Below are 25,938 nucleotides of genomic sequence, written 5' to 3' on the forward strand. Positions count from 1 at the left end.
TGTCAGACATGTAGCCTGCACTGGCCACTGGCTTTGATGAATAAGAAATAAGAGCTTCTCCCAGGGATCTCCCATTCGTCCATCGGGAGACAACATGGAGAGAAATGGCAGCCGAAAAGAGAGCAGCTTCGTGGTGAATTCTTGATAGGAAACATTATTGTGAGTAGTGTTACAGTATGATTGAATTAGATGATGTCACCAGGACAGGGCAATGAGGGCTTTGTTCCAGGGGCTGAAGTAGAGAGGATGTTGATGGCACTTGTGCTAATGCAGCAAACAGAAAGAGATGATGGATTGGATAAGGAGCTAACCTCGGAAGGCCATGACAGCTTTCCGTGGTGCTTTACTGGCCGTCCTCCAAAGCCTTCCCCATCTAGGATGTGACTCCTCCTGCTCCCTCACCTGGACTTAGGTCACCAGAGTTCATATGTTGCCGTCACATTTTAGGGTTGAAGGAAATAACTGCTATTGCCTCCCCGCCCTCTCCCATCACATCAAGAAGCTGGGATTCCGAGTGTACCTGAGCCAGGGAACCTGTGGCCGATCATCTGACTTGTCATGAAACAGAAGCCCAGGAATCTCGCCCTCTAGAGGCCACTGGGTGACCCATTGGCTGGCATGTTAGATCTGGACCCAGGATGCCCCAGAGTCAAATCCAGTCTATGTCATTAAACCATTACCTGCCTCAGTTTCCTCATCTGCAAAATGGGGATAATAAAAGCACTTATCTTCCAGAGTTGTGAGGATAAAATGAAATATTTGTAAAAGTGCTTTGTAAACCTCTAAATACTATATAAATGGTACTAGTACTATTACTACTACTACTGCTGCTGCTGCTGCTATATTAAGTGCATAGGAGAATCACCTTCAGTAGGGAAGGTAAAGGCTAAGTGATTTGCCAAGACTTTCCCACCATCTGTAAGCTGCTTTTAGACTGGACCCCATCAGCAGCCTCCACAGGGCAGCCTCTACTCCCTATTATCCCTGCAAGGGCCTCTCCCACCTCCCCCCACAATAGAATCCGGCTCCCTCTCTGTTCTGGAGGCTTCCACTCCAACGTCCAAGCTCTCTCTTTTTTCCTCCTTTCCCCTCTTCAGGGGCCAGAGCTTCTTGGTTCAGCTCTGAGCATCCTGTGCTTTCTTTCAAAATCCACGACTAACTAAGAGGAGATTTAAGTGCAGTTACTCTGTGAAAGATGAATCATCCTTGTTTACCCAACGAGCCTAGTTGTATTTCTGTCCTGGGGCCTGTGGGCCCAGTGCTAGAAAACCCTGCTCCTGACACGAGCTGCGGGGCCCTGGAGAAATTGCTTTCCCTCTCTGAGGTCCCATCTTCTCTCTGATGGTGATAATAATTATAACCACTAGCAGTCAGAGACATTAAATAACTGGCCCGAAGTCACACGGCGGGTAAGAAATTGAGCATCGAGAAGCTGCGCTGAGCCGAGCCAGATACGCGAACCAGGCGGTTTGTGAACTCGAGATCGGCGTCCAAGCGTCAACTGCAGCTCTTGTCATTAGTATTAACCCGATGATCCAAGATGGCGGCCGAGGAGCATCCCTAGTCCCCGTGCTCGCCTTGCTGATTATTTACGCTCCCTCTGTTTAATTATAGTTTGAGAATGAGATCATCACCAAGCTGGATCATGAAGTGGAAGGCGGCCGAGGAGACGAGCAGTACAAAGTGTTATTTGATAAAATGTAAGTGTTGATTAACAACGGGATTTATATCAGAGAGAGACAGAGAGACGGTAATTAGGCGACAATGAACTTTGTCGCCCAGAAATAATTAAAATGTGTTAATAATGTAAAATATTTAAAATTACACCTCGCCTGAGCTTCCTTTCCTGAGTGTGATTACCAAAGGGTGTGTAATTATTTTTTTCAGCCTTCTGGAACACTGCAGAAAACACAAATATCTCGCCAAATCCGGGGAAACTTTTGTCAAGCTGGTTGTGCGGTTGATGGAGAGGCTCCTGGATTATCGAACCATCATGCATGATGAAAACAAGGAGAACCGCATGAGCTGCACCGTCAACGTGCTGGTGAGTCCGGCGTCGCCCCGAGTGGGCCGAGCTGTGCCCACCGGGCTTCCACCCACCCTCTGGCTTTCCTGCCATAGGAGGCCACCTCTTCAGAGGCCTCTGAGCGGGGGCAGCCCCTCACTCAGCCCTGGTCTCTGGCCTCCGGCCTCCCACTACCCGGGCAAAGGTCTTGAAATCCCCTAAGAAGGGGTGACCTTTAACTTAACTTCACCCTGGGAGAGGGGCACAAGGGGCCAGGCTCCCACCTCCCCGGAGTCTCCTGTGCCCTCACCTCTGGACTTGCCACATACTCTGCCCAGGAGACAGAGCCCTTTTTCTTCTCTGGAAAAACATTGTCCCCCTCACGGCTTGTGGAGGGAAGTGCTAGAGATTCAGGCACAAACCAGGCGCAAAAAGGGAGCTCTTGTCTTCCCCCTTCGCAGGATGCTCCCTGAATGAGCAGTGACTCGGTCTGCTCTCTCCGCCATTCATGCCAATGGGGGAGCATTTGTCACCGCCGGGGAGGGGGAGCTTTCTGTGCTTTCTGCTGAGAAATGGCCCAGAAAGACCCGAGTAGCCCCAAGGGTTACTCTGAACAGACACAGTGGTTCCTTTCTGGATAATTGAACTAGCGTCCCAGCCACTCTGGCTCAGTGCACTTCACCTCACCCCAACTACTAGAGCTCTCTGCCCCTTATTCCAGTCTAACTGGCCTCACTAGGCAGCCAATAATCATTTGTAAAACCCAGACTAGGAGCCAGGCACTGTGCTGATTTCCAGGATACAAATACAAAGCAAATGCGAGACAGTGTTTGCCCGTAAGGAGCTTACATTCTGAGGGAAGGTAACACAAAAGCCGAGAAGTGAAGGATGGGTGGGCAGAGAAAGGATATATATCTGGGCAATCAGGCCTCAGGCAGGAGGGAAGGAAGCCTGACCAGCCTGGGCCCTTTTCCAAGATGGAGGCCCTAAAAGGAGCCCACCAATAGAATGGTGGAGGGGAAAAAAAGAAAAGAAAGGAAAAGAAAAGAAAAGAAAAGAAAAGAAAAGAAAAGAAAAGAAAAGAAAAGAAAAGAAAAGAAAAGAAAAGAAAAGAAAAGGAAGAAAGAAACAAAGAAAGAGAGGGAAGAAAGGAAGGAAGGGAGAGAGGGAGGGAGGAAGGAAGGAAGGAAGGAAGGAAGGAAGGAAGGAAGGAAGGAAGGAAGGAAGGAAGGAAGGAAGGAAGGAAGGAAAGAAGGAAGGAAGGAAGGAAGATAGGAAGATAATGGTAATTTTTGGTTTTCCAAGTCAGTCTGCAGCTAGCAAGGATCCCTTTCTCTGGAAGAGTGACAGCCCTGCTCTAGACACTCCTTTCATGTCCTAGCTTGCCTCCATTCCTTCTCTTCCTCTGTCAGATTCTTTGACTTGATCTCGATCCACACTCCACTGCCACTCACCTCCCTCGCCCTCTCCCACTATGTTATCACTGACCGCTGCTCCTCCAGATTCCCCACAGCCCTTGGTTTTCTTTCTCCAAAGTCTGTTAAAAGTGGAGTCAGGAGGCCATAGTCTCAATCTTGATTTTTTTCTTCATGACCCTTGTGACCTTGGCCTATGCCTTCTTGCTGAATATTAAAAGGGAGCACAGGAGTGGGGGCTCGTGAGCAGGCGTTTGAGGAGTCGGGCCCACCGAGGATGCTGGGGCCTTTGGTGATCTTGGAGGTCCTTTGCAGTCTAACTCTGTGACCTCGGATCCAGGACCTTAGTTTCTTCATCTCTAAAAGGAGAGGTTGAAGTCAGTGCTTTTCATTCCAAAGCTACAACACCATAAAATATCAAAAGTTCAGCCGGCTTCTTAAATTACTGAACCTGCCTGTTTACTAGGCAGGTCCTTTTCAAAGCAGTGACCCTTCTCCTTAGCATCTTAGAGACCCCTGGGAAAGCGAACGGTCTTAGCTCTATACACAATAAGGATTCTATCAATGTATATTGGCTATTAACAGCTATTGGGTCATACCCACAATGCACTTCAATCAGTTACTAATGAAGCATTCACTGTGTGCCAGACATGGCACCGAGCTCTGTGAAGACAAAGAAAAGGAAAAAAAAGAAAAGAAAATCACGGTCCTCAGTGAGCTCACAGTCAAATAAGAGAGACAAATAACTAAGCACAAAGAAAAATGTGTTTATATCATATTATATGTGACATAGAGAGATATTTACATCTGTATCTACTGTGGGCAGAGAAGGGAGGGCTAACGGAAGGCAAGCTGTCAGTTTTTGAGAAGCCTGGGAAAGATTTTATTCGGAAACTATGACCCATGTAACAGGAAGGCAGAGGGAGCATGGGAGGCGGAGAAGCCTTCCTTCACAGATAGTTAGCTCTGCCCCAAGGCTGCTCAGTCCCACTGAAGGCCTTTAAGCAGGGAAGATCCCCTTCAGGGATGGTCCAAGTGGGACGGCCATGTATGTTCTATCGGTCTAGTAGAGTGGGAGATCCCCTGGACACAACTGTTTCCTTTCTGTCTTGTATCTTCAGCATCCAGGCCAGACTTTACAGTCACTAAGGGCTTAAAACACGTTTTGGACTTCAATAAGTTGAGCTGCATGAGGTTGGGTCTAGAGAGCTCTCTTAGGTTTTGTCTTGTACCTTATTTTAGTTACAAGCCCCTACGGTTCCCCGAATGTCCCTTTCACTTTGGCGGATCAGCGAGGAGAAACACAAAGATCCGAAGTCTAAGCCAAAGTCTGCCCCAGAACTGGTCTAAATTTTGGCCGACTGGGGTCCCCACCCCGAGGGACAAGCGCCATATTGCCATGCATTCTCTTTTGGGATCAGGATTTATTGATAGCACATATGCTTGTGATGGCCAGGGAGGTCACCTTTTCTAAAACCATTTTCTCTTTATTTTTCAGAATTTCTACAAAGAGATTGAAAGAGAAGAAATGTACATTAGGTTTGTATGGCGTCCTGTACTTGCTTGCTATTGCTGGAGAACTGATGTATGGATGGCACCCCAAGCCGGTTGCTTTAGAAATGTCCTTTGGCAGCGGGTCATTAAGCCGGAGGCTTGATTCCTGGAAGGGTTCTGAAATCCCCGCACCCCTGTCAGGGTCAGGCCTGGCCCATAGGTGCCCGGCCGTTCCACTTGTGGGTGGCTCCTCTGGCCTGTTTGTCTCCCTCTGCCGTCTTGAGCAAAAGAATCAATGAGCTGTGTCCTGTAAGCCCTGGCATCAAGGACAAGAAATAGGGGCTAACAGAAAGGGCAGCGCGATGAGTAAGAGTAACTGGCATAGCGCCATCTGGTTGGCAAACCAAACACATGGCATTTGTGAGCACGGATATAGTCAACACGGCGCTGCGGAGAGGACGCCGAGCCTGGCATCGAACGCCCTCCTTAGATAGTTCAGTCGTTGCGTGATCCCGAGCAAATCCTTTCACCCCTTTTTATCTTGTTTTTCCTGTGTGTGAGAGGAGGTTGAACTCTGTGGCCAGTGAGATAACTTTAAGTTCTAACCATGTAGCTCTATAATCTCCTGAATCCTACAACAATGTCCTGTACGGACGGTTATTATGTCTGTGTGACAGATAAAATGAGAACGTGGAAAAATTAGGCGGCTTACCCAGATTAAGTATATCAAAGGTGAGATATAAACCCACTTCTTGCTAACCCCAAGTCTGGTCCTCCTTAAACTTTTACTACAACAACAACGTCCTGTACGGACCATTATTATGTCTGTGTGACAGATAACAAAATGAAAATGTGGAAAAATTAGGTAGTTTACTCAGATTAAGTATATCAAAGGTGAGATACAAACCCAGTTCTTGCTAACCCTAAGTCCGGTCCTCCTTAAACTTTTCAGTTCTTGCTAACCCAATTTCCTACAACAACAACGTCCTGTACGGACCATTATTATGTCTGTGTGACACATAACAAAATGAAACCGTGGAAAAATTAGGCAACTTACCGAGGTTAAGCTAGTGTATGTCAGTGGTGAGATATAAACCCAGTTCTTGCTAAGCCCAAGTCTGGTCCTCCTTAAACTTTTCCTACAACAACAACGTACTGTATGGACGGTTCTTATGTCTGTGTGACAGATAACAAAATGAAAATGTGGAAAAATTAGGCGGCTTACCCTGTATATCAAAGGTGAGATATAAACCCAGTTCTTGCTAACCCTAAGTCCGGTCCTCCTTAAACTTTTCAGTTCTTGCTAACCCTAAGCTTTTCCTACAACAACAACGTTCTGTACGGACCATTATTATGTCTGTGTGACACATAACAAAATGAAACCGTGGAAAAGTTAGGCAACTTACCGAGGTTAAGCTATTGTGTGTCAGAGGTGAGATATAAACCCAATTCTTGCTAAGCCCAAGTCTGGTCCTCCTTAAACTTTTCCTACAACAACAACGTCCTGTATGGACGGTTCTTATGTCTGTGTGACAGATAACAAAATGAAAATGTGGAAAAATTAGGCGGCTTACCCTGTATATCAAAGGTGAGATATAAACCCAGTGCTTGCTAAGCCCAAGTCCAGTCCTCCTTAAACTTTGTCTAATGGATCCCATAGTTCTTTAGAGGATTGATCCTTTTCACATGCACTTTAAAAAAAGAAATCATAATATTCCAAACTTCAGCTTTCCTGGAAATATTTTATTGTCCTTTTTTTTTTCCTTAATCCATATTTCTTTACATTCAGCCAAAGTCACTTTCAGGAGATGTGTTTTCCATATGAATTAAATCAATTATGAGTTTCTGAAGGAGAGGAAAATGGCTCTTTCTGCAGAAACTTAAGTTGCTCAGTCTAAAAGCCTCCCCCTCCCCTGCTGCAGCCTTTCAGCGGGGCCCACTAGTGTTGTGAGAACCTGGCAGTGTTACCACTGAAAATTTTTCATTTTCATTGATTTTCAACTCTGGAGTCAACAGAAAATTAAGAAATCACTTGAAAATAGAACTTGCATTGTGTCCGCCTGATTCAATTACATGAGGAAATTGTCTGGAAAAGGTGGGAATGAACGAGAAGCTGATCATTTTTCAGCAAGGTCTCTGGGGAGCATCCTGCCTTCCTGCCTTAGTTTGGTTCATTTTGTCAGCTTGACCTCCTCACCCCATCCCCCAACCCAGATCCCACTAGGCTGAGACCAGGCCCGGACTGGCCAGGGCATCCCCTCCCTCCCCGGGCTGGCTTCCCTCTGTTCTGAGAGCTTTCCTGGCATTAGGACGTGGGCACTTTGCCAGAGAGCCAGGTGGGTTGTGTGGGGTGGAAGGCTGGGCGCCCGCCGCTGGCGGCACACAGACCGTCGGGGCCGCCTCAGGACTGACGGGCGCTTTGTTGTCTCCCAGGTATTTGTACAAGCTGTGTGACCTGCACAAGGAGTGTGACAACTACACAGAGGCGGCCTACACCCTGCTGCTGCACGCCAAGCTGCTGAAGGTGGGCTCCTGGGGATGGGCGTGGGCTCCCTTAGTCCTGTCAGCCATTCCGGGGGTTCTGGAAGCCTCATTTCCCAAGGCTGCCCAGCCGGAGCCGGCCGGGCCCTCTGGCAGAGAAGCCTCCACCTGGGGCAGTGGCTCTTGGTCTCTGGTAGTGGCCAGACCCCTTAAAGGGGATGTGCTGCTTTTACATCATGGCCCCCAAAGGCTCCATTTGGTAGAAATGTGCTGGATTAAAGGACCCCCTTTCCTTCCATTTCTTAGTCCAGCTGTACAAGGGGCAGACAGAGCTGGCTGCCATCTCAGCTGTCAGCATTAACCCCCAAAGCCCCCTCATTCCAGTGCTCATAGAGCTCGTGGCCGGTGGGACACGGCAGCAGCCGCCGCTGCTTGCATGTATGTGTTACAGGGCCCTCATCCCCTCCGGCCCCTCTGGCTCTCCATTAGACCCTCTGCTGGAGGGCACCAGGACCGCTCTTAGGGCCCGGCTAGTCTTCCCTTCTCCCACCATCTTCTCTCCCTCCTTCCTCCAGCTCCCCTCTTATATGAGAAGCTCTTAGAGGGCAGGCGCTCTCCTTGACTCTTGTGTCTCCAGCATTTTGTCCAATGCCAGCACCGAGGAGGCACAGAGTGAACATTTACCGACCGTTCGCTGCCAGCCATCGTGCCAGGTGCTGCATCTTCTCAGCATAATGTTCCGTCTCCATCCCTTTTACCTTTGCAAGGTTCTTCCTTACTTTCTGGCTCCCTTGAGACAGTTGGGCTCCGCCCGCTAGGGTTTCCCTCTCCTATTGCACCTCGTTCCTTCCACACAAACCTCTTCCCCTGTCAGAGTGTAAGCTCCTCGGGCCTGGAAACTGTTCTCCCTTTCTTTGTATCCTCAGCCCTTACATCCTCAGTCTCTGGTGAATCAAAAATGGTTAAAAATGTCTGTTGACCGACTGAGAAATGAAGTGTCTTGTTAGAAACCAAACATCAGTCTAAACATCCAAGGTTGCTTATTAGGCATCTACATGCAATTTTATTCATTTTTATCTGTTTATCCCCAATGCAGAGTCTGGCACATAGTAAGTACCTAATCGATGCTTATTGACTGACTAAATGTCTCCATGGTTCCTTGCTGCCCTATATCCATGATCCTCATTGGTGTTTGCAAAGTTCCTCCGTCCGTAGAGTCTCGTTAGTAGTCAAAGGAGTCCCAATAATAAAAGTAGCAACAAATGTGCGGGAGCCAACAAAATTAGAAACAGATCTCACCCATTATCTGCAAGGCTTTCGTGCCTTCAGCTCCCAGTCACAGCATAACAACCAATTTCTTTTTTTTTTTTTTAAATTAAAGCTTTTTATTTTCAAAACATATTCACGGATCATTTTTCAACATTGAGCCTTGCAGAGCTTTGTGTTCCAAATTTTTCCCTCCTTCTCCCCACCCTTTCCCCTAAATGGCAAGTGATGCAGTACAGCAAACCAACCAATTCCAATAACTCAGATACCAGTGACCAGAACCGGGCAGTCATGAAACGTGACATTGTCCCCAAGCCTGGATTTCAACAAAGGAAAGAAGGTATCAAGGAAGAATTAAGGCAGGAAGAGGAAAAAGAGAGAGATTCCACGGTCACAGAAAAATGTCATTATAGGCAAATTCCAGAAATTATACCGACTACTAAAGCCGAGCCCAAAAGCAGCCACTTGGGCTCAAATGCTTTTGCAAAGGCACCGGCGGACTTTGTCAGGATTTTCAAACAGCCCTTTTTGAGTCCCATAACTGACCACTCACCAAAGAAGCATTGGACAAATAACAGTGTTCTACTGGTTTGATGGCGGAATGGGAGCGTTAATGATGGAAATCTGGGACTAAGTCATCAGCACTCAATTAAGGGTTCTCCTTAATGATCCGTGTAGATCATGAAGGGAAAAGGCACACGTGCTGTGACTCATCGCTCCAGGCGGTAAAAGTTTAGGACCTGGTGCCTACCCAGCATGGTGAGGACAGGTGCCCAAATCCTGGACCAGAAGCTCTCCATCTTCTGTGGACTAACAGAGACAAATTTGGCCTTGAGTTATCCTAGAAAGGATGGTAACTACACTAAGCCCCATCCGTTATCACAGACCAGTTGCCCTCAATTATCATGACCCAGCGTGAATTTGTAAAAACTTAAGAACTTAATTTTAAATGGATATAATCATCTCAAAACTCATTAAAACAATAAAACAAATAAACACATCTTTCATATAAGGAGTGGGCTAAAACCATTAAACTCCCACTGGAATAGGATGAATATAAATCTCCCCCTCTTCTTGTCTGCTATTAGATCAAGGATGCTTGCAATGAGGATGCTCACCTACTTTAGCTGACATCCCTAATGCCTTGTTCAGTTACAAAATACTTTTTTTTTGATCCACTTGTACGGTAGCATATAAACCATTGGCCATTAAGGAATAATCGCAGGATAATATCTTACTCTAAGATCATTTGTATTGGAATTCCATCACAAAAAGAGGAAAACAAGATAATAACAGCAATAATAAATGTTTTTTTGTGGAGGAGATGGGCACACTTAAGCTGGAATTCTGAGGAGCCCCTTTGAATAGGAGGAACAGCTCTATCCAAAAAGTAATTCCACAAAAGCCAGTGTCTATTCCAACCATCAAGAGTAGACATGTTCACCCACAGCATTGTATGGAAAGATTGAAAACATTTCAGGTCCTACACACAGCCCCAAGAAGTATATGTATCAGTCCCTGGTGCAATAAAAATAGGAGGAAAAGAGGAGCTTCTCGGGATTACCCTGAGGGACAAGGATCCCAGACTATCATGGCGGAAATCACTTGAGAGAGTTCTTGGCAATCTGAAGAAAAGCATTAGAAGTTGACTGGTTTCGCAGTGTAAAACTTGGAAGCAATTTTGCCCAGTGATAGCTATCAAAAAGAAGCCCGTCAAAAAGAAATTCAAAATGCAAAAGCCTATTAGAAATTCTAAACACCCTTAATCAGCGATGGAAAGCAAAAGGCAAAAGGTTAATGTGATCCGAGGAGTCAAAGCAAGAATACAAAAGACAAAATAAATAACTCAACATCAATTGAAATGTTTGCTCTAGAGGTTTGAGAAATGGGAAGAAAATGGAAAATTCTGATCCTCCGGATGGACACAAGAAGTCCAACATGAGAAAAATGGGAGATTTTCATGCGAGAAACAAAGCTTGCACCCCGTTAATATAAGGAACAACGGAAAGCTCTCCAAACCATACATAAAACCACATTTGTGTCATCTGCAGGCTTGATAAGCTTAAGTCATTGAGTCTTAATGTTAAGCAGAAAAGGGTGAAGCACAGATTCTTGAGGCAACTCCTTTGAAAACACTGTTATAAATGTGTGTTCCTTGCTCTTGGGCTAAAAACGGCTCGGACCCTGTCTTGCCTCTTATCCTTAACTCCCCACATTTAGCACAGAGCCCAGCCCGTGGCGGGCGCTTAATAAATACTTATTGACTGACTGCCTATCTGCATCAAGGATTTGGAGACTGACTATAGACCTCTTTGTGAGCAAGACATAGTTTCCGATGTAGATATCTATCTCCTTAATGATTAGAAAGATTTCCCATGTTTCTTTCTATTTTCCCCTTTGGAGATACACAAAAATGGAAAGCTTTCCCACTTAGTCTGCAAAGAACTTGAGGCAAATTCAGTGGTTCCCCTTTCCAAAAGCTCCAAGTGCCTCAGCAGATCCCCTGATGCCCAAATGGGACTCTGCCCAAGGCTGCTATCGTCTCTGTCGGGGATGGCTCGCGAGCAGCAGAGCGTGAGGGAGCTGGCGAGCCCCGGCGCGGGACGTCGCCATGATGGCTGCCGCGGCAGCCAACCTCCCCATCACGGCCGTTCCCCCTCACAGCCCAGGCTCGGGATGAAGATGGGAATGCAAGTTGTTTAGAAGGAAAATAAATAAAATCATATTGGAAGTAGTCGTGCGCCCTGCCCCCCTCTCAGGGAAAAAGGTCCCCGTGGGTTTGGGTATCCTGTGTAAGCGGGAACATAGGCTCACTGTGTCTGGGTGTCTGTCTGTATGTTTGTGTGCTGTGTATGTGAGAGAGAGAAGTGGGACAGTCTGAAGAAGAACTCTCCTACCGGTCGATCTGTGGTTGACCATTGCCATCATTGTCACCATCATCATCGCCATCATGGCAGCTCTCAGAGCGCCTCTGATCTGGCTGTTTCATTTGAGGCCCAGGAAGGTTGAGAAGGTCCCTCAGGTACTTAATGAGGGAGCCCGATCCCTGTCCCGCGCTGGCATTAAACCCGGTGCCCGGCTGCCCGGCCGTCCGGGGAATAATGAGGGAGCCCGACTGGAGCCTGGTTTCTGTCCGCCCCTTTCTCCCCAAGATAATGACATGGAACCATGGAGGCCCACAAAGGACCAAAATTTACGAAGATAAAGGTTTCAGGAGTCGCGTCTGACACCAGCCGTCACCGTGGCGGGCAGGTTTCCTTCCCCATCCAAATTTCAGTAACGAGCTATTTTGGAGAACACGAAGAGCTCCTGTTACACCGGGGAAATTAAAATGGGATTGAGGATTTCCCGGAGAGGCCGCGGCTGGGGGGCGGTGCCTGAGGAGCTCCCTGGGCCATCCTGACCGGCTGGTCGGGCCCCGGGCCCTGGATCTTCCATCTAAATGGCTTCATGTCACTCCATGTCTCTTAGACCCTTAGGCTTCATAATTTTTCATCTCTATGTCTGACATATGGCTTCCAACGTGGAGTTATAACGCTTAATCAACTGTCTTCAGAGCAGGATCTTTATTCTGTTAGGAAAAAGATTGCTCGGGTGTGATTAGGCCATTCTCACTGACGGAGACATGCTCCGAAAATAGTCACCTTTCCTGATGAGGTAATTTGTGTGCAACGAGAAAAACAGAAGCCTCCTCCTTGCCTGCAGTCCCCTGACCTGGATGCATTCTCAGTGGGGGCGTGGAGAAGTCAGTCCCCCCAAATGATTTCTAGAGATATCACTTAATTGGCCCATTTCTCTCATTCGTCTCTCATTCGGCCCCTCGGGTGCTCCCAGTCTATGGGACATCATATGGGACACCTGTGTGACTTTGGGCAAGCCCCTCCTTCCCAAAGAGAGGGAGTTGGGGGCTCCAGGGTTTCTTCCAGCCCTCCCTCTGGGCTCTGACCCTTCCCCTGCATCCGTACAATGGAGCTGCCACTTGTCTGGAAGAGTCATTGAATCTTTTTATCCTACCGTGGGAGGCGCCCCCTTCCCAAAGGGCTTCAGGCAGAGGCTGGACCACCCCCAGGTTATTTGGGTGTCCATCAGGTCCCTCCTTCCCTCCCAGGGCCAAAGGGCCATGATCCTGGGACACATCCCTGCTTAAAAGTCGGCTCACCCAGCACGGTGGCCCTCTGCAGGGTCGCGAGCCCTTTAGTCATGGGCTTGTAACAACCCCCATCGCCATCCCCATGACAGTCAGTCACTGCCACTCCACCCCCGGAGGGCCCATTTCAGCAGAAGTCCTCTGGGGCTTTGGATTAAGGCCATGCCGCCTTCCCTTCGGGGGGACTCCTGGTGGGCATTTGGCCACAGGTGAATGTCCTGCTGATGGGATCAAGGCTCTGAACTCCTCCTGGCCTGAGTTTGTATCTGGGAGCAGGATGGGCAGCTGCACGGCCAGCGACCATTAAGGCTTTTTATTTATATGCAGTTCTATGCGTATTTCCATAATTATTATGATACACAAGAAAAATCAGATCAAAAAAGAGAAAGAAAACAAAATGCAAGCAAACAGCAACAGAGTGAGAATGTTATGTTGTGGCCCACACTCAGTTCCCACAATCCTCTCCCTGGGGGCAGATGGCTCTCTCCATCACCAGCCTGAACCGGCTTGAATCACCTCGCTATTGAAAAGGGCATTGGCTATTTCTTGTAGGATTGCGAGAGAGAAGGGACCTCAGAGATCAAGTGCATCCAACAAGCATCTAAGCCAGCCTCTCCTAACAGGCCCTGGGGGTACCGAGGCAGAAACAGACCCTGCCCTCCAGTAGCTTCCATTCTATTAGAACCCCCTATATCTCTATAGAGATTTCAAAGCCAGAAGGCGTCTTGGTGGGTCATCCCTCTTAAGCCCCACTAACATTTTGTAGAAGAGAAAAGCATCTGGCCCAAGGTCATCCGTCCCCTTCTACCTGCTCATACATTCTAATTTTGGCTGCCATCTTGCCAGGAATAATCTGCCTGGTGTCCTCGCCTCAGTTCTCTCCCTACTCACCTGCCAAGGCAGTTTTTCTAAAGTCTAAAACCTCATTCTAACCATGTCACATTTTATTCTCCCTCAGAACACTCCACTGGCTCCCTACTACCTCTGGGATCACAGGGAGAATCTTTTGTTTGTCATTTAAAGTTCTTCCTACCTTTGCCAGCTTCTTGACCTTACTTCCCCACGTATCTCCTCAATCCGATTTGTCTGGCTTACTCACACTTCTTTGGGTTCAATCCCCCATCCTGGGAGGCTCTCTATCTTCCCGTCTGTATCCTGACTGGAAAATTCTCCATGTTCCCCTCTGCATCCTGGCTTCCTTCAACACTACTCAGATCCCACCTTGTTCCCAAGACCTTGTTCACCTCTCACTTCATTCCCACACCGTTAACACCTCCCCTCTGATAATTTTCCTTCTGCTATCTCCCTGTCTTGGATGCACATGGTTGTTTGCATCCTGTCTGCCACTAGAATGGAAAGCCCTTGAGGAAATTTACTGATTAATGCCTTTCTTCGATCCGGGCCTGCCACAGGGCCTGGTGCATAATAAGTGCTTTACAAATACTTCTCACCTTGGAACAGAAATGTCTTTGGGGAATTGGGCGGTAAGACACCAAGAGTGGGACCCTATTTGGGACTTGGTTGAATGGCCAGGCCCAAAAAGTGGTCTCGAGTTTTCTCTTTGGAAGCTCTCTCCTGGGTAGCCCTGGAATCAATATCTCATCCAGGGACTATTTAGCATTCTTATCATTGACTTGTGTAAAGGTGTTCACGTTTCCATATGACCCGAAGCATCTTAACACTGGCCTGAATTTAATAAGACAGAATCTAATAGAAATCAATGTACACTTTTACACCGGGGATCAAAAAGTCAATTTCACAAAGACAAGATTTAGACAAAAGTTTGGCCGAAATGATTGGAAGTAGCCCATGGACTACCCGGCACGTGTGGGACCAATAGAGGCTGGTTGCTTAAGTGAGTAGATTTATAATTAGTACTAGTTCAAAGCACTGACTCTTGAACTTACACTTTGCTTTTCCCTTTGACTTCTTCCCATTCCTACTAATAGTTTAAACTCTCTCCAAATGCCTTGGAGTTGAATTATTCATCCCATATTTCACCCATAGAAATACTCAGGGCCTAATTTGGTCCTTGTCTCCCTCTCTCCCACCCTCCTTCCTTCCTTCTTTTTTTCCTTGATTCTTTTTCTTTTTATCATTATCATCACTCCTTTCATCCCACTTCTAATCCTCTCACCCCTATCATGAAAACCCCAGTCAGACAAATCGCATCTGTCCCACGAGCCACGGCTACAAATGTCTTAACTCCTTCTGTGCCCTGAGTTTTGTCCTTGAGTTGCTAAAGACCATGTTGAATCGGTAACAGTGGCAGGAGGCCCTTGCCTTCTTGTACCTCATTTCTTTACTCCTGAACCTTTCCCATTTTTCCTCTTGTTTCAGTGGTCCGAGGAGGCCTGTGCTGCCCATCTTACTCAGCGGGATGGCTACCAAGCAACTACCCAAGGTCAGCTCAAAGACCAGCTGTACCAAGAAATCATTCACTACTTTGACAAGGGCAAGGTAAACACCGTGTCTCTTTTTTTCTTCCTCTTCTTCCTTCAAGCACACGTACCCAGAGAGCTCAAAGGAAGCTTCTCAAAGGAGGTGGACGTTGGCTCTCATTTGCACGTGGCTTTGCCTTCATGTTCTATGTATGGAGTTTAAATGTAGAAATCCTCAAAAGCAGAAAGCATCCTCATTGTTAAATGTTTGGCTGCAGAAGAATGAGCCATCCATTTTTGAAAAGGTATTTATGAGGAAAACCCGGAGCTAGAGGTCTCCTTTGGAGGTCATTCCCGGTGCCTGCCATGGAATCCTCCACCTATTTACACATTCTCTGTTGCTGAGACTAAAGAACCCTCTGGCAGGTGGGAGGATGGCTCACCGGCACTAGCAGGTTTAGTGGGCCCTATCCCACTGTATTCACCGGTGACCCTTTATCCACCTGATGCGGTGGGGATTCCTGCTCCAGTAGGTATGGCCTGGAATTTCTGTGAACCTGTCATGTGGGTCTGTGTTTCCCACAACACGTGAAACAACCAAGCTAAAGTTCCTGACCAGAGATACGGCTCATCAACATGGTTTGGGGAATGAAACGTCTATTTTTCAGTCGAAGCCAATTCCACTTTTTCTCCCTGCTTGGCAAGTTCTCCCATCCCTGGGGACGGTCCAGCCCTGCTTTCCGACACCTGCTCACCCCCAAGTGCTTTAAGATTTAGGCCCAGATCAGAGGGAAGGGGTAATCTCAGTGTGAAGCAATGTGTCAGGCAGATGGAGAGCCTAGGGAAGTGCCCGGTGCCATGGATAATTAGGTACTTAATGTATTCCTGTTAATGGTGATGACTGGGAAGGCTGAGAGAGCTGGGACTGAGCCTGAGGAGGTGTGCAGAAGCAGGGGCCGAGCCAGGCTTATAGGCAGACCAAGAAGGCCCAAGACTTCATTCAGTCAGCCCACTGGTCAGCAGGGGGCCACCACGTTTTGGAAGCTCTGTCAGTCACAGAAGAGGGGTATCCCTGTGGGGAGCAATCTCTGCAAGGTAGCAAGATGCCCTTGACAAAAGTGAAGGAACAGGAAGGGAAGAAAACAGTAACTTGGATTAACGAAGGGATTTTAGACCCCAATCAAGCAGTCATGGAGATAATCCTTAGCAATGCTTAGGAGCACTAAAGAGAGGTGAAAAGATTCCCAGAACCAGCCTTGATATCGTACAACATCCACCGTGAGCCATCCAAGGACAGAGCTCAGGTCTCACTCTTAATGTAAATGGCTACAATTGTGCACTGAATACAAAGAGAGAAGAACCCGTAAGTCCTTGTTCTGGCCGCTCCTGCCCATTAGCAGAGGCTGAGGTCCCAGGTAAGCCCTTAGGAAGGGCTAAGGGCTGCCCTGAAGGCTGGATCACCATTTCTTCCATAGACTAGATTTCAGGAACAACCCTTCACTGTCATGTTGTTTTCTCTTACTAGAAAAGATTGAGCTGCTGGGCAAAAGGCAGATTGAGGAAACACTGTCATCGGCAGAGAGCTATGCTATACTAACGAGGTCACCTAGTCTAATCTTTTTTATATGTGCATAAAACAGGGTCCAGAGGAGTTAGGTCACCTCATGGACAACACCCAAAATGGAATATATTTAAGGACATGGGCATTTATCTGTGCGTACTTGTTACTGCCTGAGAAAATGGAAAGTGTTTGGGGGGTTTTGCTGGAACACATGCAAGAGCAATTCATTCCCACAAGTTTTCTTTGATTATTTAAGGCTGTCTGGATTTCAGAACAGATGATCCTCTTAATAAAAGGCCAGGGCAGGGAGATCTGAGGCCATCGCTACTATTGAACCTCATAGGTACTTACCATTGATACCTGGAGCAGTGGTGGAAGGGGCCCTAGATTTGGAGTCTGGGGAACTCCGGGTGACTGTAGGCAGCCCTATCAGCCTCTCTAGGTCAGTCTTCTCCATCAATTACGGCTGGAGAGAGAGGTGAAGCAGTCAACTTCTTGGGCTCATAAAGGCCGTAGCATCCTGTTCACATGAACCTCCTTCAATGGCAACTCAATTCAACCAAATTAAATTCAGCAAGCTCTTAGCAAGTATCTGCTCTGGGCTGGGTACTTGGGATGCAAAGATCAAAATGAAACAACTCCTGCTCTCCAAGGTCTTACATTCTGCTGATGGGGGACAGAGGGATAAAATGTAATATGTACGGATAAGCCAATGTCAACATGTACAAAATCTGTCATTTTCTGTTCCACTGTGTGGGTGAAAATGCTCATTTTACTTGGTGTGGGTTACATTTGTAATTAAATAATGGAAATAGGGATAATGTCATTTCAGGATTCTGTGAGCACTAATAGTTTGAAGAGAGTGGGATACATGTGGTCAAGGCATAAGGGACCTTGTGGGACCTCAGATGGACCTTGAAAGGAGCTAGGGTTTCCAAGAGGCGGGAATGATGAAGAAGGGTGCTTGTGGAAGAGGGACCCTCTGGGTATAAGCAAGGGATGTTGTATGAAAGGAAAGCTCAGTAGGCTAATTTAGTTGACATTTGAAATGCTTGTAGATTAGGATTTTGAAACAGTTAAAAGGTTAAATTGGAGCCAGTTACAAATGAATTTAAATATCTGATTAATGAGTGTGTGTGTGTGTGTGTGTGTGTGTGTGTGTGTGTGTGTGTGTATATATATATATATATATGTATATATATGTATGTATATGTATATATAATGTGTATATATATATATATATGTATATGTATATATTAAACTACTGTAACTTCTTCAGCAGAGGAGTGAAGTAGTCATAATTGTTCTTTAAGGACATTCAGCCAGAAGATAAGTGAAGGACACATGAGGAAAGGAGAGATTCGAGTAGGAAACCCATTTAGGAGGTAGACAGGAGTAAGGGCCTGCTTTAGGCCAGGGGTCTTGGGAGTAGAGAAGAAGTCACTGCAACAGCCAGAATCCATCAAATTGTGGCTCTAACTCAGCCCGCTGGAAAGTGTTTTTTCCTTTTCTCAGGTTCTCTTGCTTATGAATGATGTTCTGTTTTTTCTCCATTTCCCCCAGACCAAATCATTCTTCTATTTTTGCTTTTCCACCATCTGAAAAAGGATGGATTTGCTCTTAAGCTGGCTATTAGTTTTTTAATCGTGTCCTTTGTAAACATAAAAAGGTCATTTCCATTTGCTTTCCTTCTCATCCTTTTTCCATCTCTGTCTGCTTTACCGATAATTACCCTTCACTCCCTTTCCATTCCATTTTACTGTGATTTTCCGCTTTCTCGCCAAAGCTTTCTGTTCCCTTTTCTCTTGACAATCTAGCATCCTTTGCTAGAGCAGCTCAGAATTGTCTGCACTTTTTGTTTGACTGAGGCCTAGTAATTTTCAACAAAGCCCTTAATCCATGGACTCCACTGAAAATTGCTGGCCTTCTGTACAGCAATGGGAGCAGAAAATAAGCTATTTAAAAAAAAAAAAAAAAAAAAAAAAAAGGAGAAGAAGGAGGAGAAGGTAGTGGGGAAGAAAGCATTAGCCAGTGTTAACCCACCTTTAAAATCTAGAAGCAAGCAGGCATCAGGCATAGAGAGGGTGAATAATTTATGACCTAAGGAGCAGATTAAGCCCAGCAACTGTTTTCCACTCAAGCAGAGCGGAGTTCCCCCTCCCCCAGATAGCCTTTGCTTTCACAAAGCTCACACATCATTGGCTTTCTCTAAAGGAACAAGAAGACAGAGAGTTCCCATTATTTCCGGAACTAAATATAGAAGGTCAGATAACTTGGCTGCAGAGTTGGTGATGTGGGGGAACTTTTTAGAGGTGGAATTTTCAGGAATTCTGAGTTCACGATTTTACGTTAGAGATCAACAGTGGGAAAATGTATTCGGTTACATGGGTTTCATCCCTCCCATCCAATCCATGAAACTTGATTAATTGCCTACTGTATGCCAGACATTATACTAAAGACTGAAGAGAGACACTTCCAAGGACTCGTGGTCCCTACCTCGAAGAGCTTAAAATCTAATGATATTGACCAAGGACCAACTTGCGGCTTTCGCGTTTGACACGCCCACCCCCAAATTTCTTGAGTTTATAGATTGTCCCGATGGTAATGGTATTAATCAGGTTATTTCTAGAAGCATCATCGAGTAAAGGGGTTTTGCCATCAGCGTACAACAGGCATTTATTAAGCATCCACTATGGACCAAGCGTTACAGTCAGTAATGGGAATAAACAAACAATCCCTTTCTCTCAAGGGTCTCACTTTCTAGTGGGACAGACACAGTGTACAGATGTATGTATCTTTATTGGACGTCCAGAGAGGATCCAAGATGACCTGGCTGGGGAAGGCACCCAAAGCTGGGCAGCCCAAGAAAAAAAGGGGGGAAATAAAAAACTTCCTGTAGAATGAGAGATTTGAACTGAGTCTTGGAGACAGCCAAGAATTCTAAGACAGAAGGCGCATCTCAGGGCGAGGAGACAGTCTGTGAAAGACCTGGAGTCAGAAGGTAGAACACAGGCTGTGAGAAATGGCCAGAAAGGTCAGTTAGCAAGCATTTATTAAGCACTTGCTGTATGCTGGGTATCCAAGAAAGGGAGGAGATAGCCCCTGATCTCTTCCACTGCTGCCATGTTGTGGAGGGACGAGGCAGCAGAGTCTGACTGTGAAGACCGGGGCTGGGGAGACCTTGAGCCTAGGCCTGATGGTAGCCTGTGAGGCGGTGGAGGAGAAAGCCGTCCCTGGCTTGGCTAAGGCCAGAGAGCCCCAGTGCCATTCACAGAGTAGAGGCTGGGGGGTCAGGGGCCCGGGAACGGACCACCTAAAATCTAACCCAGATCAGGCTGTGGACCCTTTTCCCCTTGCCCTCATGCTAATGAAAGGTGACGCTCATTGAATGTTTTGGAAGTTTCCCGAGCCCTTAAACCACATTCTCTCGTTTGACTCCTTCAACCAGGCCAGGAGGCCAGGGCTTTGGCCCCGTTTGCTCTGATCTCATTATTAATGGTTTGCAGCGGACACAAAGCTGGTCTAGGTAGCTGACACATTATACAGCAAGCTAATGGGTTACAGTATTAGACGTAAAAACATTTATTAAGTGCCTGCTGTGTGCCAGGAACTATTCAAAACACTATAGGAAGGGTAGAATTCTGGGCTGAATCTAAGGGAGAATTTGCTTGGGATTGATGCAAAAGCTCCCCTTATGTTCAAAGAATCAACTTGATAAGGACAGGATCATCTTACAGACCAGAAACCCAAGGCTTGGAAAAATTAAAGGGAACCGGCTCTGGTGGCCCAGCTACAGGGCGAACCTTCTGACCCCTCAATCACCAGGTTGTAGAGACGGTTTAAGTGATTATAAGCCACTTCCTGACCCGAGTGGGATCGGATCATTTCTGTCGGGTCCTGTGAGTGGGGGTGCTAACCCGGGAGGTTTTTCCTCTTCAGTGACTGGCAGGGTTATCTCCTGCATCATGAATCCTCCGTGAGAGAGGTTTCCTGAGACCCTGCCCTTGGGCACAACCTCAGGTTTTTCCCAGAGGCTATGACTTCATTTTAGATGAACTTTTCAGATTAAATTATAGGCTTCTCCAAAAAGCACCTCATTTAATAATCAGAGGGAGTTTATCAGAAATGGATGTAATCAAAGCTTTCATTTCCCACACAGCTGGGGGTGTGTGTGTGTGTGTGTGTGTGTGTGTGTGTGTGTGTCTTGGGTTGTGAGGCTTTTTAAAAATTATTTCCATTTTAATGTTTAAAGTTCTAGCAGACAGTCATGGGACACCTCCAGGTTCAGCTTACAAGCTCGGGCTCTTGCTCTTTGGCCCTCTCTTTCCTCAACAAAATCAGAGAAATGGGCCATGGAGGCTCCAAATCACGCTGTGACCCCAGCCCTGGAGCAGAGCGAGTGCTCTGGCTGGACTTGAGTGTCCAGCGAGTGACCCCCAGGACTGATGAGGGTTTGTGTTTGACTGAGGCCTAGTCGATATCTTGTTCGCACACAGTTGTATCCCAATTAAATTGTGAACTTCCTTCCAGAGGACAATCCCTGTCTTTTGCCTTTCTTTGTATCCCTAGAACTTAGCAGAGTGCCTAGCATGCAGTAGGGGCTTAATAAATGCTTCTTGACTGATTGGCTCAAGATTTAGCCCATCAGAGAAGTTGGAGGAGTGCATTCCAAGCAGAGAACATAAGTACGAGCCAAGATGAACCCAGGGAGGAGAGGTAGGAAAAATGGATCAGGTGAACGATATTTGCCGTTCTGTTTTTCTACAGAGGATTCTTGGCCAGGTAGACCTTGACAAGATCTGGCTAGATTTAGGAGAAGCATTTGACAACATTTCTCGTGCTATTCTTGCAGACAGATGTGGAGAGACGCTGGAGAGACGCTGGTGAGACGTGGGCTAAACTGGAGAGTGTAGGGAGGTCAGTGCAGAATGGATTGAAATGCCTGGGCCAACGAGCGTTCACGAATGGCTTGATACCAGCTTGGAAGAAAGCCTCTAGGGGAGTTTCCTAGGGATTTGGCCCCATTTGCTCTGATCTCATTATTAATGGTTTGCACTGAGGCATGGAGGCCATACTGCCCCAGGTTTGCAGCGGGCACAAAGCTGGTCTCGGTAGCTGACACATTATTACAGTATTAGATGTGAAAACATCTTGATATTTATTAAGTGCTTGCTGTGTGCAAGGAACTATTCAAAACACTACAGGAAGGGTTGAATTCTGGGCTGAATCTAAGGGGAATTTGCTTGGGATTGATGCAAAAGCTCACCCTTATGTTCAAAGAATCAACTTGATAAGTATAGGACCAGGAAAGCATGACAAGACGTCTTTCTGAAAAGAGATCTTAGGATCAGTGGACAGTCGGCTGAATATGAACCAGTGTGAGATTTGTGCTCCTTTGCCCCACAAGACCGATCTAGGATGGATGGGGGAAAATTCCTGATAGACCTATCCGGAAATGGAATGGGTTTCCACAGGGGAATCTTCCCTTCACTCGGGTTCTTCGAGGAGCAGCGGCCTTTGTTGTCATGACTGAGTGCAGTTTAGAAAACAGGCATGAAGTGTGGGGAGCCTGGACTTTGGCGACGGAAAGCAGGAGATTGGCGGAAGATCAGTCAGCCCATCGGCCGCCGGGCGAGGGATATGGAAAGGAAGAGAGGGAGAAGCGAGGGTGTGAGGTGGCTTTGTGGTTCTGAGACAGGGCCAGCAGCTAGTAGAAGGAGGGAACTGGGAAAGAAGCCGGGTTGGGCCCGGAAGATGGTGGGCTCCATTTTAAACAGGTTGAGGTTAAAGTGAACTTGGCTTCCAAGTGGAAATGTTGTCTAGGACATTGGAAGAATTAGAACTGAAAGGAACCTCAGGAACTGTTCCATCCCCCGATTTGAGAGATGAGGAAACCGAAATCCAGAGATGAAGCACCTTGTTCAAGTTGTCCAAATGATGAACGGCAAAGCTGGGATGTGAACCCAAATAGGCCCCAGTCTAGAGCTCCAAGTTCTGTGGACTTGGAGATTTGAGGTCGTGGAAGTGATGAGCGGCACGTAGACCCCGTCCCCGGCACCGGCTGCAGCCTCCGTGGGCAGACATTTGCCTGCCGTTTGCCAGACGGAAGGGGAGGATGCTCAGCTCCGAGGACTTTAGTCCCTCCCCCAAAGAACTTAGAATCGATTGATATTGACCAAGGACCAACTTGCGGCTTTCCTGTTTTCCACGCCCACCCCCAGATTTCCTGAATTTGTGGGTCGTCCCCATGGTGATGATGTGGATCAGGTTATTCCTTAAAGCGTCATTGAGTAAAGGGGTTTTGCCATCAACGGGAAGACAAGGTTCCGTCCTCCGTCCCCGAGAGGCCGACGTGCAGCTGGGGGAAGCGGCACACGTGGACATGCAGTCCCAAGGTGGGAAACGGGAGGTTGTGCCGGGGCAGCCCCGGGAAGACCCACCGAGTGTGTGTAGCGAGTTAGAGTGGGCGGCCGGTGTTCACTCCTTCAGTCGTTCCTTCAAGCCGCAGGTCATTTAGTGGGAGACACGACAAATTGGGAATGGCCGAGCCAAGGCGAGTTCTGGTTTCCCCAGCGTGTGAGGGAGCCGGTCCCCAACCCCGGCTGCCTCCATGGAGGGAGAAGAATCACACGCGGAGCTCTTTCATCCAAGGTTGCGTGGAAGGGAGTCTAAAAAAGGTCAAATGCGATGGAATTGTGAACGGCTGCGACTGTGGATGAGTATTCAGCAGCCGTGTGGTGCTCGCTGTGTGTTATGGCAGTGCGGGAAGTGCTGGAAGGAGCCAGGGTGACAGAGCCAGGATTGCCAGAGAGATTTAGAGTCCGGAGAAGAGAAAGCGGGCAATGAACAAGGGGGAGGGGGCAGCCTCTCAAATGCTGATCTGGTACCGTATTGGGCAGCATAAGCGTGGAGCACCCCCAGCTTGGGATAGCACTCATGTCACTTCCACAGAGAGCTGGCAAGTCATTGGAGCCCATCAGTGAATTGTAAGCATTTATTAGGTGCCGACTGTGTACCGGGCACTGGGCTGATGCACAAACAAAAGTGGAAAACAGTCAGTAAGCATTTATTAGATGCCACCTATATGCCAGGCACTGGGCTGATACACAAATCCAAGTGGAAAACAATAAGCATTTATTAGGTGCCAGCTGTGTGCCACACTGTGCTGATGCACAAACAAAAGTGGAAAACAAAGGATTCAAAGGTGAGAAACTCGATGCCTGTTGTCCCTCAAAAACCATTCCCGGCTACGAATTCAGCTGGTCTTGCCTCCTTCCCAGTCCCCTCCCCTTGCATAGGTCTCTGTCACGGGCCGCTGACCGGCAGTTGCTTAGGAGACTCACTTTCCATGGGCTGTTCTCCCAGCTGAGGGTACCACCTCTCACCCCTTCCCTCTTAAGCTGCAGAAGCAGAAAATCGTGGGCTTCTCAATCAGCCCTTCACTGACCTGTCTTCATGACAGAGGACTTGACCATTAAAAAGCAGAAACTCCCCCCCATCTGTCATTTTTTCTGAAAGTCTTAGCTAATGTGAGTGGAGAGAACGGGCTCCATCCTTGTCCTGAGCTCATGATGTCAAGAATGGCCTTAAAGGACTAAGGAAGCCAGATCTGAAATGTAGGAGTGGGGCCTCATGTACCCGGCAGGGAGCGGGGTCACAGCTGAGACAAAGGAATCCCCAAAGCCCCCAGATCTGGAGCTGAACGCTGCACCAGCTGCATCTTATAGCACCAGTCAAAGTACAAGGGCTGGCATTTCTGTCGCTATTTCTACCTACGTGTATTTTCAGCTCACGTGTTTGGTGGTTGAAGGTAGCTCTACTATTATGGGCTATTATACCCATTTTCCAGATACAGAAAGTGAGGCAGAGAGGGTAAGGGACTTGCCCCTGGTCAGAAGTGGTATAACAATAACCACTCACTTGCAAACTTGCAAAACAGTTTTCCTCCATGATTGCATTTTTTCTTCACCACAGACTGGGAAGAAGGAGCCCCATTTCATAAAGGAGTTAGCAAGTGTCTCACTCAGGACTCAAAAACTCAGGTCTTCACGACTACGAGTCTGTCAGTCCAGCCAGACTGTCCCTGAGGATCCCAGGGAAACCTCAGATACTTAATGTCAGCAAAAACAGGGATGCAGAGGAGACAAAATTGCACCTTCTTGTTTATCATGGAACTTTTTAACACAAACAAAATGGCAGGCAGTCCCTTTTGTGGGACCTTAGCAAACGGGTTCTCAAGTGATAAACTGAGTCGCTTCTATCTCCAAGGTTTCATGACTGTGCAGGATTGGCTGTTCTGTGCCAACCCAGCTTTGACCTTTTCCAGTCTGTTTTTTAAAGCTATAATCGACTTTATTACCAGTTTTCATGCAGATTAAAATTTTGCTTCTGCTTCTTGTCCAAGCTTTTCTTATTTATTTAAAATATATTTATTTTTATTTAAAATTACTTATTTAAAATATTTTACTTTTAAAAAATTAAAATATTAAAATTATTTAACATGTATTTATGATTAGCTATGTATTCACCTTGAAAACAAGATAATGCCAGTTTCTGTCTCCATCTGATTAAAAACTTTAAAGCTGCTCACAAAATCCCAGAGAAAAGTGGGAGATATCTCTCTCAGTGCCCATCCACTCCAGCTCGGACTTGAACAAGAACTCCCTTTATAAGCCTCCCCCAGTAGTCACCCATTGATTCCATCCATCCATTCCATCCTCTGATGGAAGACCTCTAATCATAAGAACTCACTAGCTCTCAGATCGGGCCATCCCACTTTGGGATGGACATAATTGCCAGGGAGACGCTCATTACTTCAGACGAAAATCTGCATCTTGGCAACTTTTTAATAGATTTCAGGATTTAGCATTAAGTGGAAACCCAGACATCATTTGGCCTAATCCCCTTCGTTTTAGAACTGATGAAACAGACCTATAGAGGTTAACTGCTTGGTCAAGGTCACACAGTAACTAGCAGAGATTTGATAAGAAATTTTTTATGCTAAAGGAGAACTTACTAGAGTTTAAAAAATATTAAAGGAAAAAGAAAATTCCATCTTTCTGTACTTGTGGGTCTGAGCAATTAGCTACAACTGTCCAAAGTACAGAATTGTGAAACCTCAACAGTGTAAAGAGAAAAGGAAAGGAGGGGAGGAGGATGGATGGCCATTTTCCCTCCCTCCTCTAAAT

The 25,938-nt window shown here is 46.9% G+C and overlaps 1 protein-coding gene across 2 annotated transcripts in view; it reads left to right on the top strand.

Annotated features, from left to right (window-relative positions):
- DOCK1 (dedicator of cytokinesis 1) overlaps positions 1–25,938 on the top strand; it is a 467,911-nt gene that overhangs the window by 406,810 nt on the left and 35,163 nt on the right. For both annotated transcript variants that reach the window (XM_051982706.1, XM_051982707.1), the window contains exons 34-38: positions 1,615–1,700; positions 1,888–2,044; positions 4,919–4,959; positions 7,348–7,438; positions 15,149–15,268. In XM_051982706.1, coding sequence (XP_051838666.1) covers positions 1,615–1,700; positions 1,888–2,044; positions 4,919–4,959; positions 7,348–7,438; positions 15,149–15,268 — 495 coding nt within the window. The remainder of the gene's footprint in view (positions 1–1,614; positions 1,701–1,887; positions 2,045–4,918; positions 4,960–7,347; positions 7,439–15,148; positions 15,269–25,938) is intronic.

Source organism: Antechinus flavipes, chromosome 2 (genome assembly GCF_016432865.1).
Source record: "Antechinus flavipes isolate AdamAnt ecotype Samford, QLD, Australia chromosome 2, AdamAnt_v2, whole genome shotgun sequence".
NCBI classification, from domain to species: domain Eukaryota; kingdom Metazoa; phylum Chordata; class Mammalia; order Dasyuromorphia; family Dasyuridae; genus Antechinus; species Antechinus flavipes.